Consider the following 21303-nt stretch of genomic DNA (forward strand, 5'->3'; position numbering starts at 1 on the left):
ACACCCTATAATCTTGGGCAGTAATTTCACATCTGCTCTCCCAAAGCGCGGCAGGCACTGTCCTCAGTTACTACGAGGCAACCGGGACATAGAAGTCAGAAAGACTGCTGAAGTGATCTTTCCACAAATACAGCATTAAATATATAGCTAAGAGCAAAAGAACATGAGAGGGTGGCAGCGGGAGAGTGAAGGACCATGAATAGAACGTGACTGGCCATGTGTAGACAATAATTATTAAGCTGGTTGATGGGTACAAGGTTCACTACATACTCTCCTTACTCACAAATATGTTTGAAATTTTCTTTAATAAAATGTTTTAAAAATATTTTGTCAGCTAATATAGTTGGTCAATCAATATGACTCCTGATATAAAAAATAACACCGATGCAAAAGCCAGCTAAGACCCAGAAGACATCAGGCTGCTGTAGAACCCGTGCGTGCATGCATGGAAACCTGACCTTGACACACAGAGCTGTAGTTGATGCAACAGTCGTCCTTGTCCCTGCAGTCATCCGAACAGGAGCAAAGGCTTTTGGACAACCTCTTCTCACCACACCTGAATTTGCTGCAAGTCCATATACGTTCTACAAACAAGTAGCAACAAAATACATATTACGGTCCAAATTCAACACATCCAAAGAGAGCACAGAACACGATCCATGAGAGACAATGAACTCCTTCATAACTCTTAGTCACTCACAGAATCTGCCACCACAGAGGTCAATCTGAACTAACAGATGAAAAACATGCAGGCAACAATTATTACTATTTCACTAAAAAAACAGAATTTCATCATTTTAAAACAGGGACAAACATAATTATCATCATATAATTCATATGTAGATCTTGGCTTCTTCCACCAGCCATTTTCAGAGTTCTCAAAATTTAATTGAAACCCGGCTCACTCCCATTTAAATATTTTTCCATGTCATATGTGGAGAAGTCCAAATGAAACAGAAAATTTCCATATTCCAATAGTTATATTTTAAAGTTTAGGTAGACATCTAAGAGCTCTTGTTTTAATAAGCCCATAATGAGAATATTCATGCATTTGAAGCAGCCTTTTTGAAATTAGTTTAAATGCAAATAAGACTATATAGGCCTTCAGCATACCTTAAAAACAGGCATGGCTTTGCTATCCATAAAATGTTTAATGAAGGCACAATATGTTAATATTTTTCTCTAAGGAAATATAAAGGCCAAATTTTTAAAACTCTCATATGAGTTAGGTAAATCACTTAACGTAAAAGATACAGAACTCTCCTTTGATCTCTTACTACTACCCATGACTCCATCTTTTCCCTGCACATCTTTACCTGGTTCTATACATGTCTCCTGGTAATCTAAACAACAGTTTCCAAGGTCAACGCAAGCAGCATCACAGCGACAGTTCCCAAATGTTCTCTCAAAACAGCGACCTTTGCAACTTTTAACTGAAAACATTGAATAGTGAGTTAGATGTTTCTAATCATCATATAACTACAAAGTAAATATCAACTAGACAACTAAGTTAGATTCAAATACTACGTTAAAGACACAGATGGGGTAATAAGTTACCCAAGAATCTTTTCACAAATACACACAGAAAGCGACACAAATAGAAGGTAACCTTAAGTACAGAGTTTGCAATTTTATCTCTTGCCATAGAAAAAACCAGCTTTTTTATTTATGAGAAACCCTGCTGGGTCTGATAAGACCTCAATACTCATGGTATGGTAAAGAAAAGTCAGAATACAAGTTTGTTCTGAATATCTTATACTCTGAAAAGGTTAGGTTAAACAGCCATGGAGTTCTCTAAAATTTCAAAATGTGAGAAAAGATTTTCAAAGTGATTAGCTATGAATATTTCAGAAAGAGAAAGAATATCTGACTTACTCTCAGTCGGTGTAAAAAAGAAGTAATCTGTGCAGACCACATTCTGCAGGACTGCCCATCCCACTATCACCTAAAACACCTGTTTCACCGTCAGGTCCAGCCTGGTTCCCTCTGGGAGGCCTTCTCAAACTCCCCAGTCCAGGTCCGTTTTCCTTTTTTTAAGATTTTATAAAACCTTGTCCTTCTCTTCAGTCACCATAATTTCATTTATTCCTAGATTATGTGGTTAGTATCCCAGTCTCACCCTAGACTACAAACTTCTTAGGAACAAAGAGCACACCCGGATTTTGCCCAGCATCGTGTATCCCTGGTACCCAGCAAGATGCTTGACTAGCGTTGGTGCTAGTATGTTTTTGTTAAATAGATAAATGACAGATATGGGAAAAAAATACTTTTCATTAAAAAAGACAATTTTATGGGGCCGGCCCCGTGGCTTAGTGGTTAAGTGTGCGCACTCCGCTACCGGCGGCCCGGGTTAGGATCCCGGGCGCGCACCAACCCACTGCTTCTCTGGCCATGCTGAGGCCGTGTCCCACATACAGCAACTAGAAGGATGTGCAACTATGACACACAACTATCTACTGGGACTTTGGGGGAAAAAAAAAAAGGAGGAGGACTGGCAATAGATGTTAGCTCAGAGCCGGTCTTCCTCAGCAAAAAGAGGAGGATTAGCATGGATGTTAGCTCAGGGCTGATCTTCCTCACAAAAAAAAAAAAAAAAAAAGACAATTTTATGTTGTAACTCTACTAGATATCTGGAATAAGATAGGTGTTTATTGGATTACTAAAAAGTCAGGATGGTGAGAAAAAAAAATCTACTTGTAAAATAATAGGAGTCCAACAGAAAAAAGGAATAACCCCTAGCTCTTGACTTTAATGGTTTCCTGACCCAATAAGACACTGCCACGAGATTTAATTCTCATGACACTGGGAAATTAGGCAATTTTAAGGACATGAAATGACAATAATTATTTCTAGAGTCAGAAATACTAACTTTCCTGAGCCGGGTGGGGGTGAGGAGCTTTTAGAATAATAGCTATTACTTGAAGCTTATTAATATGCACCCAGTAATTTTTTAAAATACTATGCATACTACGTTAGGTTTAGAGTAAAACTGCTATTTTTAATTCTTCAGTTTTATTTTTGCATGTCCAGCTGAACTCAAGGTGAATTACTCCATGCCTTAAGACCACATACGGGAACACTAACGTCTGTAGCTTTTAATTCTGTTAACCTTAGATATATTTGCTCTGAACAGATGGCTGACTGAATACATAAAATTACTACATTTCATTCAACAATAAATGATAGCTTAACAATCACTAAAATTTTTTTAAATGACTAATATTACAATTCCAGAAGAACTGAACAGGAAAAGAATGTGTTCAATTTTCAAAAGGGAATTCCTTAAGAAGACCATCAATGATTTTACAAAGGGAAGAAAGACCTACCTCAGAGCCAAAATAATGACAACTACAATGCACTGTGATTCAAGGTTTTATTATTTATAGTAATCTTGTCAGTGCTGGATAGATTTCTGCACTTGACATAAGGAAAAAAATATAGAAAGAAGCTTAAAAATATCTCTATTCCTTCCAAATTACCAATGTCTGCAATTTTAAGAGCCTTAGGAGCACATAACGATAAGTTTCTGGTTGCCCAGGGATGCTAACTGGTCACCTGGTAACCTCCAGGGCTACTTCAGTGACTAACTCCTTGGGGAGAAAGTGTCCTAGGAGTCCCTGGAGGAAGCCAGGGGGAGGCCTCCAGGGACGCCCCACCAGAACCTGTCGGCCATGGCTGGTTGTTTGTTTCTTTGTTCTTAATTTATTTTTTGTTGTTTTGGGGGTTTTCCCTTTGGTTGGTTGGTGTTTTGGTCATAGCCCCTCTTCGTTGTTTTAGGATGAAACTTTGCAAGTAAATAAAACATTATGTGGCTAAAATAATAAAAGAGCTTCAAGAAGAAGGCTCAAAACAGCATCAAATTTGCAATATCTCTGGAGTACCCACAGGATTAGGGCATAGTGCTTATCTCAATCATATTCTGAAGAAGGCTGAATATCAACACACGCGTGCACGCGCACACACGCGCACACACACACACTCACATTGTACTAATTACCTTCTTTGGCACAGCTTGGTTTCAACCCAAATATACAACCAAGGATTGTTGTTAACACACAGACTGACAATACCTGTGGGGAGAAAAAAGAAAATTACATAGCTTCAAAACCCTTTTATTTCTTCAAATGTGTCTAAACTTGCTGGTGCTGCTCCGTTTCCTGATCCGGGTGCTGGTCACACGGATGTGTGCACTTTGTGAACATTCAAACTGCACACTTATGCTTTATGCACTTATCTGTATGTAGTATACTCAAATGTTGGCAAATGAACCTATGCCATCCAAGGCTAATGCTGCCAGAAATTTCCCAGCTGATGTAAATGAATCCAGTCAGAGAACTTGTAATGATTAATGGTGGGAGAGAGGAAAATCTATTTAGAGATTCAACTTCCTACCTGTTGTCCATAAGAGGCAATATGAGAACATCAGATGCCTCTCTGAACAGCTTAGCCACCCACACCTAAACAAGATCCTCCCAGGCACTGTGGCAGCTTGCGGGGACAAGCACTGGACAGGGTTGGGCTATTACATCCTGGGCCCAGACGTTTCCACAAACTGGTTGTGCGATTTGGGGCAGGTCACTTAAGCATTCTAGACCTCAGATTCTTCACCTATAAATTAAAGGGTTGGACTACATACATCTCTCAAAATCTTCCCAGCTCTCACACTTCACCATGTGCTTATTTTCCACTCTTCTGGCCTTTGACATTTTAAAATAAGTGTATACACCATACAACTCCTAGGAACAATGACAGAACTTTCATTTGTGAGTTAGAAGGAAAAAGAGCAGAATAATCCATAAAACAATCTTCTATATTTTTTAGTGGGATGGAGTTTCCTTGATGGCTCTCTGGAGCACCACTTTGCAGGGCACTTCAACAAAATATGCATTGAGTACCAACTATGTGTAAAGACTAGGTTATGCACAGAAGAGAAGAATAAGAGATATCTCGGGGAGCTTCTATTTGTGTAGGAAAGGTAAAAATAACAGCATGAATGGCTCATATTTGGTAGGCTCTAGGAAGCAGTTGCAGCTCCATAGTTGTTTAAGGAAGAAAAAAGGTTGGGTGCTTGGGGAAAGAGAGATCAGAAACAGCTTCAAAGAGAAAGCCTTTGGGCTGGGCTCTGAAGGGGGAACCGATGGTATGATATTGCCAGGCAGAGCTGGGGGAAGGGAAGAGAGGAAGAGTAAACTTCTAGGAGGGAGGCCAGCATAGGGAAAGGCTCCAAGGAAAGCAGGCATATGGAAGACAGCAGATGAATAATGAGCAGCCTATTTGGCAAGAACAAAGAACATGCAAAGGGCAATGGACGCCGTATGGACAGATAGAGTGGTATTTCCTGAAAGCCAAGATGAAGAGATCAGAGAGACAGGAGGAACCAGTAAACGGGGCAAGGAGATGGTAGATGGAGGCTTTCATGAATTCATTCCCTCCAATAAAACATATTGAGTATTGATCATATGCCAGTCTCTAGGCTGGGTACTGGATACTCAGTAATAACACAGACATGACCTCTGTCCTCAAGGTGCCTACTGTCAAGTAAATGCAAGAACTAAAGAGGAAGCATAGAGAATTAAAGTTTTATTTCTTTGTAATAAACTCATCAAGAATAGTTGGAACAGTGCATTGTCTTCTTCTCAACATATAACTTACAGTACAGAGTGAGAATCTTTTCTATGCCTTGGTAAATTGTCACATTCCTTTCTAAGTTTAGATCAGTTTCCAATGTTTTAACCTTTGCACTTTCAATATTATGAAATATCTCCAAGAGTCCCTTTAATATGAATTTTTTGTGCCAGTGTCACTTCCTCGGGGACATCTTCACCCTTTTCATCCCAACCACGCTCCTCATTATGTCAATAAATTCAGTGTCACTAAGCTCTTCTGGGGCAATCCCAGAGTCTGTTGAATAGCAGCAGCATTAACATTCCCACAGTCAGCTATTTCTTCCACAACCCCATTTACATTTGATTTGAGTTTCACTTTCAGCATTATCATTTTTCTTTACTGCACTTTCATCTTCATCAGCCAACTCCCTCTTTCAGTTATCCAGTTTTATAAAGCGTCATGTAGGTTTACCACTGGGAGACAAAGAAGTAATACAACTACTTGCTTTGCTGTCTGTGTGGAACTGACAAACAGATGCATAGCAACCAATCCCTGACAGCCTTTAAAAAAAGTGACATTGGTCACTGACCACGATACACATCCATTATTTACATAGGGATCTGTGGACTGAAAAAGCTAGCAGCAAAGATTATACTTCATGCAATTACTCACAGTCAATAAATCTTGGTAACTGAAATTTGAACCATGTTGTTGGGGGACTGGTGTGATTTAACTAACCTGTGGTAGCTGAAATTGTGCATGTCAGAGAGTCATGCAAAGCTAGGACTGCCTGTGCTCTCACAAGTGGGCAATACAGTTATCCAAGGATGTTTATTTCAAAACTGCTTGTATTCACTAAAAAAAAAAAACAGAAACAATCTAAGTTCATTTTAAGAAACTGGTTTAAAAAGTCAGTTTAATCTGTACAATGAAATACTCTCAGGGGGTTAGCTTCACAGATAGGCGTGTCAGAAAAAGGCCGAGAAGAAGATATAAAACACAAAAAAACTGGGGTGTAGCCATAGGAAGTTGGAGGCAGCTGTGGATTGACCTCCTCAATCTTCATGGGCAAGTAAGAAGCACCTGCTGGGAGTGAGGAAGTCAAGGCGGGGCTCTGAAGTAATGGAGGGAGCTGAGGACATCCTCTGTGTAGGATGGCAGCAAATCAGTGGGGACAATGGACACTGAGTCAATAAGGGAAGAGTGAAAAGCTGAGATCATGGGTTGTAATGGACCCAACCTGCCTGGAATTCCAGGAGTGGGAGGGAGGAATGGGATAATAAGATAAAAAGATAAAAGGATAATGTGGCGTGGGGAGAAGGGAAGGAGGGAAAACAGAGCAGAAAAGGGGACAAGAGAGTTGAGGTGTGGCTACCATGGCTGAACAGGGTTAGGGCCACATGGACATGGGTATTTGAATGGAGAACCGGGAGAAGAGAGGGGGTCAGAGAGTCAGGGAGTGGGAACGAGGGAGGGAGGGAGGGAGGAAGAAGAACAGAAGAGCCCTGAAAAGAATTTCAGGGTCTGACTTCTCAGAAGTGGGACAGTTTGGAATAGAGATGAAACCAAAAGTAGAAACCTGAAAATGGCATAAGGTTCTTGCTGGAATAAGAAGACCCAAAAGTTCTAGTACTTTCACTAGTAATCAGAGTTAACCTTTTACCAATGAATGAAAATCACAATAAGAGAACTTTATTTATAGTTTTAAATTTATTGACTTAAAATACAGATTCCCTCACTGCTGTGAGAAATTCAGCCATGAAGATGTATTACCAATATCTTTACTATTCTTCCTAAATATAAAACAGAACTTGTGAACAGTTCTGTTACAAATAAGTCTCATCTTGAGGAAGACTATGGATAGATTTGGTGGTAAGCAAGCATTTAAATCGTTAAGCATGAGTTTAAAACACACATGGTATATGCAGGGTTTTACCCTCTTGTTAAGCTGCAGAAGACACATGCTGACTTTTTTAATCACCTCTTCATTGCTAAAAGATGTTACTTAGATTTACCTTTTATATGATAACGCATAGCATGGAACTGAAACAAAAGTGTGACAATAAAAACAATCATTTCTCATCTATAGTCACATTCATAAAAGATGAAATTCAGATTACCTACTATCTTGTTACACAACACCCAGTCAAAATAGTTTTTAGCAGGAAATTCCTCTTCAACAATTTTCAGTGCTGTGAAATCTAACCCAATTTGAATTTTCTTCTGAAAGTAGTTTAATCCAGCAACATCAAAATCCACCATCCATTTTTACCTCTATAACAACTTAGGTGGTTTTCATATTTTGATATTTTCTTAGAAACTACAGATAAAACATTTTATCCTAGAAAACATGGAGCTAGGAGACATACTAGTACCAGTAAAGTTGTTGGAATGCTTGCTTCTATGTTAGAAGAATATTTATTTGGAGTTTCTTGCTTGGTTAGTTAGAATCTCTAAATTATTAGGTCTTCTTGGACATTTAGTGAATCAAAAGAAATAGATATAAAAAAGAAATCATGCAATTTTTTTCTCACCTATTTCCTCAAATATAGTGGCCTTAATATAATGCATATTATTCTTTCTTTATCAAGCATTCACTCAAATATGAGTGTCTACTATGCACAGTCCCTTTGCTAAAAGGCCACAGACTCAAATGAGAGCAACTCCTACCCTGACAGAGGAGGGGTAGGGGGTGGTAGTTCAAGCAAATGATCACAATGGAACTGGACGAGAGCTACAGCAGAAATATGTAAAAAATGTTAACATGCTGATAGTACAATAGAGAGAAGAAAAGGAGAGAATGGTTACAAAAGGCTTCACACAGAGAGATTTAGAGAAAAAGAGATTTCCCCCTCCATCAATAAGCAAATGTCTGAGTGTCTGCACCACGCACTGTATTTAGATCTGTGGGGAAATACAAAAATAAAACATAAAAAGAATTGTGGTAAAACTGCTAACCTCAGAGTTCATAATCTAATCAGGGTGACAAGTCTAGAATTTGTTGATGATAAAGACCTGAAATAGAGAGAAGCAACCTAACAATTCAACTATGTAGTAGTGACAGTATTTGCAATGGTGCTTTGTGCAAATCCAGGGAAGTACAGACGATAACCCCAGCCTGGGGAAGATGGAATGACAATGACAACAGTAACAGCCATCCCTTCTGTGGTCATCACTATGTGCTGGGCACTTTTCTAAGAGTTTTATATCAAATCATTTAATCCTCCCAATAACATTATGAGACAGATTATTGAGATTAACCCAGTTGAAGGAAACTGAGCTGCAGAGAGGTTAGTAACTCCCAAGGATCACAGAGTTGATAAGTGGCCAGGGCAAGATGTGAACTTAGGAGTCAGGCTGTCAAGGGAGCAGGGCAGTGGGGGGCATGGGAGTCGCTGAAAGGGGGCTGCAGACTTAGGGGTAGTCAGTGGGCAGCTGTTGAGGCATTTAAATATGGAAGTGACGTGACTGGATTTCTAGAAAGATCCTTCGGCAGCACTGTGGAAGGCTGTGGTGTGAGTCCAAGTGTGAAATGAGGGCTTGGACTTGCCTGCGTCTCTCCTCTCAGGAGATGCTCTGTCCTCCTCTAGGTCCTTCCTCATCCCCCAGTCACTGCAGCCCTGACCACACTCCAGATTTGTTTGTCTGTCTGTCTCTGACCAGACTGTGAGGTCCAGGAAGGAGTAATTTACCATTTCTGTATTTTCCGTGTCTAGCAGGGTGCCCAGCACATAGCAGACATTCAACAAACAACTGTTGAGCTGAAAATCAGTAAACTGTGATTTAATTAAACATAACTTGGGGGAAACCCATAAACCTCGCCCTTTTCTTCATCTGAGTTGACGTCAAAGTGCCTTTGTGTCTGCTTTATATAAAGGATGCCTGTAATAAATACACAAGATAAACTTTTTTTTTTAGGAAATGGTAGATTGCTGGATTTGGTAGTCAAATATGACAGATGGAACAGAAAGGCCCATCCGATGTGAAGATGAATTAGCTGACCGCACTGCCCATCAGTCCTCTGACCTTGACCAAAGCTGTGTGCTTTCTGAAAACAGCTCTGTGACAACTCAGGCCTGCACACTGCTGTGAGTCTTCAAGGATTTCCTTTCTCGGAGGATGAGGATTAGATCCTAATGCACTAAGCCCAGTGCTAAGAAACTTCTACATAAGATTCAAAGAGAGACTCAAAGACAGTGTCACGTTCTTGAGGAACTGTTATGCATTACAAAGTTCAAAGTAGAAGTTACAACTGCTTGTGTGGATTTAGGAACTTTTTACAGGAAAGGTTCTAACTCTTGCTTGGTTCTTATATGCTCAGTATTGTTTTAGTTACATTTGACTCAACAGAAGATTCTCCCAAAGGGCAGTAAAATTTTATGTGAAGCAATTTACCTAAGTGATCAAATGAAAATTGGGAAAGGAGACACTAAGCACTAAACAAGCACATTACTTAGGGGCAAACCTCTCAGTGAAACAGTGAAACTCTGAAGAAGCTGACATCTGCCTGGTAGAAAAAGTTTCAGGTTCAAAATGACTAGGGTTTGAATCCAACCTCTGTTAACATGTTTTTTCAGCGTTCAACAAATATTTCTGGAGAGGATACTACATGTCGAGACTGATCTAGTGCTGGGTATACACCAGTGGACAAGACAATTTCAGTGCTCTCAAAGAACTTACATTATAGAGACTTCTAGGCAACCAACAACCACGTGACACAGCAATGTTTCACACCCTCATTAAACCTCATTTTTTTAAATCTATAAAGTGGTGATGATACCCACCTCACAAAGGTGGCACAAGCCTTGGGCATAATGTACAGAAAGTGCCCACATTGGTGCCTGGGGCACAGAGGTGCTCCATATATGACAGTTTCTCCTAGGATCTTTAACACACTAAGAGGACAAGCCCACTAGAGATTCTTCCACAAGACAATATAACCTTATCAATGTTTAATCAAATTACAGGGCATTCTTTTTTATTTGCTCTTAAACGAAAGGCCATAAACTAGTATAGTAACATTTTCCTCTCTCTTTTTCTTTTTGGTTTGGATTCTGCAGTAATCTGTTTTCAGCAGTCGTTGAAGACCATGCAGCGGTAAAGAAAATCCGTCCAAAAGATGTAATAGAGAGAGAAGAAAGGCAAAATATTATTTTGCAGGGAATGGTGTTACTGGTAATTTTAGTTCTATCTACATAGCAGCTCTCTAATCCAGGCTGCTGAAAAAGTGATCCGTGTAAACACCAATTTGCATATTAGAGAGGACTACAGATTCATGCCTGCACAGTTAACAAAGGACAGCCTTAGACTGATCCAAGCATGCGGGTATAAGAAGCTCTAGAAAAATTCTAAAACAAACACCTTAACATATCCATATTCTTTGGCTCAAAAATTACACTTCTTGCAGTTTATTCTAAGTAAAAAATTATGTACAAATATTTAGATACAAATATATGCATGCAGTGCTATTTATAAGAAAAAACAGATATATACACAATGTCCAACAATAGGAAAATGGCTAAAGAAAATATGGAATATTTATATAATTGAATATTATACCACCATTAACAGTGATGACTTAGAAGAATATTTTAATGACATGAAGAAAGACTCATTGCTGAGTATGAATTTCAAATTATAAAACAGAATGGGAAATATGGTCCTAATTTTATGTTATACATGACGTATTTTATAAATAGTTTTATCTCTAGCTGATGGGCTTACAAGTGATTTTTGTTATCTTCTTGGTAATTAGGTTTATTTTCCATAGTTTCCACAGTGAATTCATACTTTTGGAATCAGTATACAGAAGAACTAAGGGGACTAGTACGGATATTAGTGACCCAGAGGAAAGTGTTCCTCCTTCTGGCATTTCAGGGATTTTCAGCATAATAGGAAGCTCCTCTCTGCACACTTACTGGAAACAAACTCCAGGCTACAAAAGGTCTAAGATCAACGCCAAGGAAAATAAAGGGAAAGGAAGAGAAAAAAATATTAAAAACACATCTAGCTAGTATTCTCAATGGGATTCAAGAAGATATACACCAATCTTTAAACCAAAAGGTCCTAATATCAACTATCTAGAATAATCAAAGAAGACTCATACTTATTCACATCATTGTAAAATTCCAGAACACCAAGGATAAAAAGATCTTAAACTAAAAGGCTATGCCAATTTCATAAAATAAGCAATAAAGATGCCTAAGATCAGAATCAGTTTTTCCTTGGAGGTTTAGTAGAACTCACTGGTGAAGCTCTCTGGGCCTAGAAAGATCTGTGTAAGAAGTTTATTGATGTCTGGTTCACTCTCTTCATGGGTTATAGAATTATTTAGATTTTCTAATTTTTCTTGAGTCAGTTTTGATAAGTTGTATATTTTCTTGGAGTTTTTCATTTCACCTACATTTTCAAATATACTGGTATAAAGTGATTTATAATAGCCCCTTGTTATTTTTTCAGTGTCTGTAACATCAGTATTTGTGTTCCTTTTTTCATTCCTGATATTATTTGTGTCTTCTTTCTCTTTTTGCTTAATCAGGCTCACCAGCAGTAATCTCACCTTTTTTTTTTGAGGAAGATCAGCCCAGAGCTAACATCCATGCCAATCCTCCTCTTTTGTTGCTGAGGAAGACTGGCCCTGAGCTAACATCTATTGCCAATCCTCCTCCTTTTTTTTTCCCCTTTTTCTCCCCAAAGCCCCAGTAGATTGTTGCATGTCATAGTTGCACATCCTTCTAGTTGCTGTATGTGGGACACCACCTCAGCGTGGTCGGACAAGTGATGCATCGGTGTGCACCCGGGATCCGAACCCGGGCCGCCAGCAGCAGAGCGTGCGCACTTAACCGCTAAGCCACGGGGCCGGCCCCAGTAATCTCACCTTTTTAAAGAATCTACTTTTTGTTTTGTCAATCTTTTCTTTAATATGTTTATTTTTTATTTTACTGATTTCTGGCCTTTATTTTTTCTCTCCTTCCATAACCAAGGTATAATTTTCTGGGGTTTTTTTACTAAGTTATTAATATGGATGCTGAGATTATAGCTTTTTAGACTTTCTTCTCTTTTAATATTACTTTTATTTTAACTTTTAAACTCCTTAAAATATTATTGTTTTATTATAAGTTCATTTATATTTACCCAATTATTTACAATTTTATGCATTTTAATGCATTTTTCCTTCACACCTTTCATCTGGAATCATCTGGAATCAGTTTCCTTCTGCATAAAGTATATTTTCTAGAATTTTCTGGATGGCAGATTCTCTCAGTTTTTGTCAGTCTATACATGTCTTTCTTTGGTTCTCATTCTTAAAAGATATTTCTCTGGGTATACAATTCCAGTCTGGCAATTATTTTCTTTTGTCACAGTGAAGATATCTTACACTATCTTATGTTTTTAATCATTAATCATTAATTCAGCAGTCAGTCTGTCACACTTTCGAAGAAAGTCTGTCTTTTTTCTCCAACACTTTTAATTAAAATTTTTTATTTTTACCTTTGTATTCCATAGTGTTATTCCGTTGTTTGTTAATATTTATTTCTTTTATTTATTCAGCTTAAGATTTGATGACCTACTTGAATCTGAGGATTGGTATCTTTCATCAGTTCTAGAAAATTGTCATCTCTTCAAATAGAGTCCAAAATAAAAGGAAAAATGGATAACATTAACAGAAAACAGTAAACTATAATAAGTAACCTAAAAAGTTTTTTTATTTTTCCTTTGTGAGGAAGATTAGCCCTGAGCTAACATCTGTTGCCAGTCCTCCTCTTTTTGCTGAGGAAGATTGGCCCTGGGCTAACATCCATGCCCATCTTCCTCTACTTTGTATATGGGATGCCACCACAGCATGGCTTGATAAGCGGTACATAGGTCCGCCCCTAGGATTCAAACCTGCAAACCTCAGGCCACCAAAGCAGAATGCCCAAACTTAATGCCATCAGGCCAGCCCTAGAAAGTTTTTTAAAGAACTAAATAAAATTTTCTAGAAGTGAAAAATAGAGTGAACAAAATTAATTCAGTGATTAGGCTTCACATCAGAAGAGACACAGTAAAAGACAGAATTAGTGAGCTGGAAGATAGCTTAGAAGACATTATCTAGCATGTATCACAGAAAGAAAGATCACAAGAAATTATCCTTCTTCCAATTCACTATTATTTTTTCCATATTTTTTTTCAAACATAGTCAAGAGTTTCATAATCTGTGTCTGATAATGCCACCATCTGAAGTCTTTGTGTGTCTGCTTCTGCTGTGTGATATTTCTGCTGGTTTTTGCTCAGGGTACCATTTTCCTTTGTGTGCCTGGTTGTTTTGAACTGTATTCTGTTCATTGATGCTAAAAATTTTTAGCAGTCTTTGAAGCCTAGGATGAAAGCATTTTCCTCCAGAAAGGATTTATATTTGCTTCTGCCAAAAACATTGGGGAAACTTCAAGTTTGAGACCACTTTCACAACTAGAGGTAAAGTGAGATCAACTTGCATATATCTTTACATATGGGAATACACCACAAATTACGCAATAGCTATGTCCTTCACATACTGTTCTAACTTTGTACAATATAATACAAATATAATACAAAACATTTGTAACATAATATACAGCATATAAGGTATACAAGCATGCACAATTTTTACATAGAGTGAAATTATGACACTGAAACTTTATCTCCATTTCTGATTTATGATAGCTTCCAAAAATATATCTTTTATATCTGTCTCTCTGACCCATGCTCAACTCCATCAAATTCAATTTAAGAAATATTAATGTCTGCCTGTACCGTGCCAGGGAACATCTAATATGACAACTGTCTTCAGCAGAATGTACTTTATCCTCACAAGTATGTCAGCTTTGGCAATTATGGGAATAGTGATATTGTTTATTATGTCATTAACAGGTCTCAATGAAGAGTCACAGAAATCATTATAGCACTATCCATCAACTTACAACTAGTAGAGGGTGAAGACTACAATGACAGAAGGGGAGGTGCTAAAATAAAAGAGTAATATAAGAGTCACTTTATGAAGTTTTAAGCAATAACTAGCAATTTATTAAGCTACACACACACACACACACACACACACACACACACACATATAGAATGACAACAAAACCACCAAATTATCTAGTGTTTGGCAGACAAGGCCATTTATTACCAAACCACTGCTTGAAATACAAGAAGTATTTGCCATTTTAAAAAATGGCAAAGGACCAATCAGAAGGCTAATAATGACAACATAACAAAGGGGACACTACGGTGGGTCCTTTGGTTCCATGCAGACCCAGACGTGTGAGGCAGAACTTGTTACCACCTGCTCCGACCCAGCTGCTCAAGTGTGTCTAAGACCTCTCTGTTACAAGCAAGCGAAGATCACAAGCCACAGCACTTTCCCTCAGAGAGACTCCTACTTCTGTGGACAAAAAGAATCTCTGCTCTGTGGATAGCAGCACAGCACTTTCCACAAACATAAAAAGGAAAATACTGGCTTTAAAACGAGAGAGGTTAACACAGGAGTCCACAAAAACAAGCTTCAAAGACACATCACAGAAATTTTTCTTGACTTTCCAAGAATCCACCATCAACACATTCTTTTACAATAATGATTAACAGAATTGCTGGATGTATACCATCATTTCAAACAGTACTTGCTTCTAATTTATCTCAGAAATAGTGCCATGAATTAGGTGCATTTTTTAAAAGGGTAAATACTTCTCATTTTTAGTAAGTGGGGAAAATCAGCAGCAGGCTGAGTTTAACAGACTTTACCAAAGTGGATTCTAGTTGTGAGTAAAGAGAACTATATTCACGTTGAAAAACCACATACTTTATTGGGGGATCTTTATGTTCTTCTTTTTCTCATATCTTTATTTAAAAGAACAGAAGAGAAAGTCAGAAGGAGATAGAGCAGATTTGTAAGGCACAAAATAGAAATCCTTAAATCATTACTACTTTAAATACTGGCTCTCTGAAATGTTCCCAAGTGTCACTCAGGGGCTCTGGGCTTTAATCCTTTCCTAAGTGAGAAAGAAAGATAATAGCAGATAGATATTTTTTAATATTCAGCTATGACACTACGTACATGAAAAAATGGAGAAGACAAGACCCCCAATCTAATATAAACCTGTTAGGAGTTGCCGATGATAGAAAGCGCAGTTCAAAACAGTTATTTGAATAAGCACAGTACATATTTGGTTGAATCAGTCTCTTGGGCAGATAAAACTATGAGATTCTTCTCTAAACTAGAATTAATAGTCCAGAAAAGGCTTTTTGGCACCTTTGATATTTAAGCAAACAGTCATTTCATCATTTCCCTAATTTTCAATGACTTATCCTAGTAAATAAGCATTTGAAGAAAAGTCTCAAAGAAAGAGCATATCAGTTGCTCATGGGTGCTGGTAATAATAACTGAAAATAATTTTTTTTGGAGGACAGGTTAAAACGAAATATCAAATTGAAAGGCTGGCTTAAGAAAACAGAAACAATGTCACTGCTTTACCATAAACTGTAAGGAAATTATCAAAATTCTAGCTATCTTCAAGTAAAAATATAAGTATGGCAAAATTGTGGCCCTAACCACAAAGCGACCAATAACTCTCATGCCTTTATGTCCAGATTAAGATGTGAGTTGCACTTGGAGCTTTGTGATATTGAGAAAGCTATGTCATCCATAGTCCCTTCATTGGGCTGGACTGAATATTTTCTGTGGTCCCTAATAAATCTAAAATTGATCCTACCTTTATTTAGATCACTTCTGACCTCACATCCTGTACCCTCCTCTCTTAAGGAACATTGCCCCAAATACGTACATGTATTAAAATTCTTGGTTGTACACAGGCCAATGGAATAAACTATTAGGCCTGTCATGAGAAGTACCTGAAATACCAGCCCTGGAACCTTCCTTCCCCAGGCAAAGCAGAAAGGGGGTTAGGAACTTACCTGAGCCACATTCTTCATATGAGAAGTTTTTCCTGGGACCCTGCAAGGCCTCCAGAGAACTGATTTATCTAGGGCAGCGATTCTCCTCTTCTATAATGTTCATTTATTTTTTTATTGAGAAACAATTGATGCACATCACTGTATAAGTTTAGGATATACAGCATAATGATTTGATTTACATATATTGTGAAATGATGACCACAATAGGTTCAGCTAACATCCCTCATCTCATACAGACACAATAAAAAGAAAAACATGGTCACTTATTTTTGTTTCCAAAAGTACCAAGCATTTTCAAAGGAAAGAATATCCACTACTTATAACTCCTGCCTGAGTGAGCCAATCACTCCTCCAGGTGTCACCGATGGCTCTCACGGACCACTTCTCTCCGAGGTTAAAGGTTAAAGGACACAACTTCCATCTGGTAGTATAAAGTAATGCTTGCAGGAGAGACTCAGCTTTGAGGGCAACCCTCACTTCATGACATGTACCCCTCACTGAATCCCGAGACCAAGCACCCAATCAACAAGATCAGTAACAGAAGACACCTCAAGACAAAGCAGGATCACTCTTAAGGCTGGGGACCCTCCTCAGACACAGCCTCCTGCCACTAGAGCGTCCGTTACATCCACAGATGGATAACGTCCACAGTGATCACAGCATTATTAAATATCAACACTGGTCTTGGTCTGATGGCTAACTTAACTGTCTTCAACAGGACTGTTAGTAGGCAAAATACATTTTTATGGTCTTTCTATATATAATATTCTGATATACTTTAGCTTCTTAAGAAAAGCAATCTATTGATAAAAGAGATCTTGAGGAAAGTGTCTAGTAAATTGGATTTCTATCTCTTGCCTTAGAACAAATAAAATAACAGATGGAGTAAATATTTAAAGGTTTAACATGAAATCACTACAAGAAAATACGGATGGACAAATATTTTTATAATTTTAGAGTGGTAAACATCTTTACAAGCCTGACACAAAATCCAGAAATTATAATGGAAAAGTTGATACATTTGAATCCATAAAAATTAGGAATTTCTGTAAAACCAAAAAAAGAACATCTACGAAATGAAAACTTGGAATGGGAGGGAACTAGGATAAAACATTTTCAACATATGACAAAAGGTTAATGTCCATGATAGATAATGAGCATATAAAATCAAGTAGAAAAAGATAACCCAAAGTTTAAAATACCAAAAGTAATAAACTAGCTATTTAAAGAAATAAAACAGCTAATAAAAATATAAGACATTCACCTTCATTAAAAATCAAAGAACCATAAGTCAGAGAGTCCCTTTTTTACCCAACAAAATTGACAAATGTTAAAAAGACTGATAATTACAAGTGTTGGCAAAGATGTAAGGAGTGACAGGTGCTTCCACACTGTGTTCAAACATAAATTTCTTTCTAAAAGGTAATTTAGATGAATCTATCTAAATTTAAAATGTACATATCCTGCACTCCTGCGATTCCGAATCTATTAATTTATCTGATAGAAACTTTCACATAAGCACATAAAAATATCCATACAGAGATATGTATTTATTGTAGCATTATTTGTAATGGCAAAAACATGCAAATAACCTAAATTTCTGTTAATAAACAATTGACTAAATATAATACATTATGGTAAACCCAAACAATATAAAATCCTATCCAATTACTTTAAAATTATGTACATCCATCCCTGGAATACTTACTATTATAAGCCTTCAGCCCCCAAGTAAGAAGTAGTCTACTCTGAGGCTACACTGTGAGTAAGCCCAAACCATCCCATTCATCGAGAGCATGTGGGGAGGTCCTGAACCTCCACGAAGTGGGAGAGAGATGCTGGCTAGCATCTAGATGCTCCATTCCCTGCTGCTGCCACTCCAGCCTCCATCTGACTGCAACAGCATGACAGCATGACAGACCCTGAATCACACCCGCCCAGCCACACCCTTCTCGAATTCCTGACCCATCAAAACCCGTGAGAGATTTTTTTGTTTGTTTTTTTGTTTTGTTTTGTTTTTTTTGGTTTTTTTTTGGTTTTTCTCATAGAGTTTATTATTTTTTTTTTTAATTTTTTGTTTATTGCAGTAACATTGGTTTTTGAGTCTATGGAGCTGATGACCAGATGCTGAACAGAGATGAATTTATCAAGTTGGTAGTACTAACAAATACGGCTCCCTGACCACAAGAGCGAACATTCTCGCTTTTCTCTCTTTCCCAGATTTTATGCCAAAATCATTCCCAAGGTGAAATGATCAATGAAGGAATCTAAGAGTTGACTCTGCTGAGAGTACACAACTGGACAGCTGCATTCAGAGGTAACGACCTAGGTCTTCTCTTCATTACTTTACGGGAGGAAGGGAAATGCCTGAAAACGACTCCACACAGTGATATGGAGATGTGAGTGTGTGACGCGTACTTTGCTCCCTTTGGTAAATGCACAGAGTTTAGGCACAAATGTTTATATAAGTCCACTTCCAATTTTCAGGTGGAGAAGCGGACTTTTGGTCATATTTACTAGTTTTAGATTATCAAGAATATTAGTAAACTTTTAGGAAAAAAATAGGAAAAGAAGAGCCTGAAACATCTTGTAGTATCAGAAAATTAGGAAGTGCTAAACACACACACACACAATGATGGGAGTATCTGAAAGGGATACAGGAGCCAACTCCCAATGGCTAAAGCTGGAACAATTTGAGCAAAAAGATAAATAATATATTATTGGGTTATAAGCCAAAGTATAAAATAAATATCAATGAGTTCACACTGATATAAATAAATGATTGAATAAATAAATAAGTGGGGAAGAATAAACCAATCTCCAGTACATAAGAATTCCAAATAATTTATGTAGATACTCCCCTGTCAAGGTGGAACATAACTCTCTACTCTTTAAGTGTGGGCTGGGCATAGTGACTTCCTTCCCAAGAGTACAGTATGGAAAGGCACAAAAAGGAGTATCTTTGCAGTGAGAAAAACCTGATAAACTCTACCTCAGCCAGGCAATTAAAGTCAACATCATCAATGATTAAGTCATATTAACGGCATAGACTCTCGATATGAAGCGTTGAGATGGCACTTCACCTCTTCGGGCTGCCTCCCAAAAGCACATGATCCCAGTCTAATCATGAGAAAAAACATCAGACAACTCCCAATTGTGGGACATTCCACAAAATCTACGACCAGGACTCCTCAGAACTGTCAAGGTCATCAAAAACAAGGAAAATCTGAGAAACTTAGCAAAGTTGGCAGGTCAGAGAGGAAACAAAGGGGAAGAAAGAACATCGTGCTCAGTTATGCTTACGGGATTTCTTTCTGTATGTTTTTTTTTTTTCCTGAAATAAGTTTTGGAACATAATGACTATAGCACCTTGTATTTATTCTTGAAGAACGGGCTCAGTGGAAACAGACAATAAAAAGTCAACTATCCAGGGGATTTTTGGTAATTCTTCCTGAGAAGAGGAAATGGGATAACAGGGAGATAACAAATGACATTTACTTCCTGCAAAGACCCAGGGGTTACTCCCTCACAGTTACAGTGGTAACTCAAAAACTGGGGATGGATACATGGTGTATAATTTAGGAGGCAACATCATTTCATAAATGTGTCACCTTTTAATGTGTATATTTAGCCTTAAGTCCACTTAATTACAATCACTCATTTGGATAAGGAATCTTAAAATTATCTTTGTAAGAACATTCACAACTTAATCCTTTCAAGCAATTTATTTTGTTCTAACAAATGTTTCTTGAACAAAGAACATTTGTTCTACGTACATTTTCATTATTACTTGCCGGAAGAACTATAAAAGTAGAAAAACCCTACATTTATCACAACCTTTGAGCACTACGTCACAAAAGTTTTTAAGACGATAATTTGTTCCATGCGTCTGTGCTGCCCAGTAGGACAGCAACCAGCATATCACTGCCGAGCACTTGAAAAGTAGCTAGTGTGATTGAGGAATTCAATTCCTTTTTAGTTTGTTTAACTTTAACTAACGTAAACTTTAATTTAGATAGCGACATGTGGTACTTAAACTCTAGCAGAAAAGAGAAAGTAGTTATGAAATGGCCAAGTGAAAACACAGGACTATGCTTTCTACGCTCACCATGCTTTCTTTAACTTGTTTCCACCACTAGAGCTAAAATGACTTTTCCAAAATGTAAATCAGATTTTGTCACGAAGAACAAAAGTAGAAATAAAAACAAACAAACAGAAAAAGACTTCAGTGATTTCCAACTACAATTAAAACAAAAACCAAAATCTCTAAGATGGTCTGCAAGGCCCCGCCTGGACCTGGCCCCTGGCCACCTTTCCAGCCCCGTCACCATCGCTCACCTGTCTGTACACCAGCCAGCCTGGCCTTCCCCCACTCTGGGATAGACCATGTCCCTGCTATCTCAGGGCCTTTGCACGAGCCACTGCCTCCCCTTAGAATCCTCTTCTGCTCGCCTATTACTTCCCTGGGGATGCCTCCTCAGATCTCTGTGACTGAGCCAATTCCTCCTCACTGCTCTCTCTCAGCCCTGTGGACAGTTTCTAGGCAGCACTTACCACAGCTGCAACATGAGACAATCTTGTAGGATTCTTGGGTAAATATCTGGTCCTGTGGGAATGGACCATGAGAACGGGGAGTAAGTCTCTCCTTGTCACCAGTTAGTCCCCAGTCTCTTGCACAGGACTGCTCACACAGTAGGAACTATAAATATTTGTGGAATAAGTTACTAACCATAACAATAACAATAACCCCTAATCTAGCATCAACTA

The 21303-nt window shown here is 38.0% G+C and overlaps 1 protein-coding gene across 1 annotated transcript in view; it reads right to left on the reverse strand.

The window, feature by feature from the left end:
- Positions 1 to 21303, reverse strand: part of ENPP1 (ectonucleotide pyrophosphatase/phosphodiesterase 1) — a 65357-nt gene that overhangs the window by 32941 nt on the left and 11113 nt on the right. Inside the window, exons 2-4 of the mRNA XM_058566260.1 lie at positions 3998 to 4070; positions 1317 to 1433; positions 459 to 584 (exon numbers count right to left, since the gene is read on the reverse strand). Coding sequence (XP_058422243.1) covers positions 459 to 584; positions 1317 to 1433; positions 3998 to 4070 — 316 coding nt within the window. The remainder of the gene's footprint in view (positions 1 to 458; positions 585 to 1316; positions 1434 to 3997; positions 4071 to 21303) is intronic.

Source organism: Diceros bicornis, chromosome 23 (genome assembly GCF_020826845.1).
Source record: "Diceros bicornis minor isolate mBicDic1 chromosome 23, mDicBic1.mat.cur, whole genome shotgun sequence".
NCBI classification, from domain to species: domain Eukaryota; kingdom Metazoa; phylum Chordata; class Mammalia; order Perissodactyla; family Rhinocerotidae; genus Diceros; species Diceros bicornis.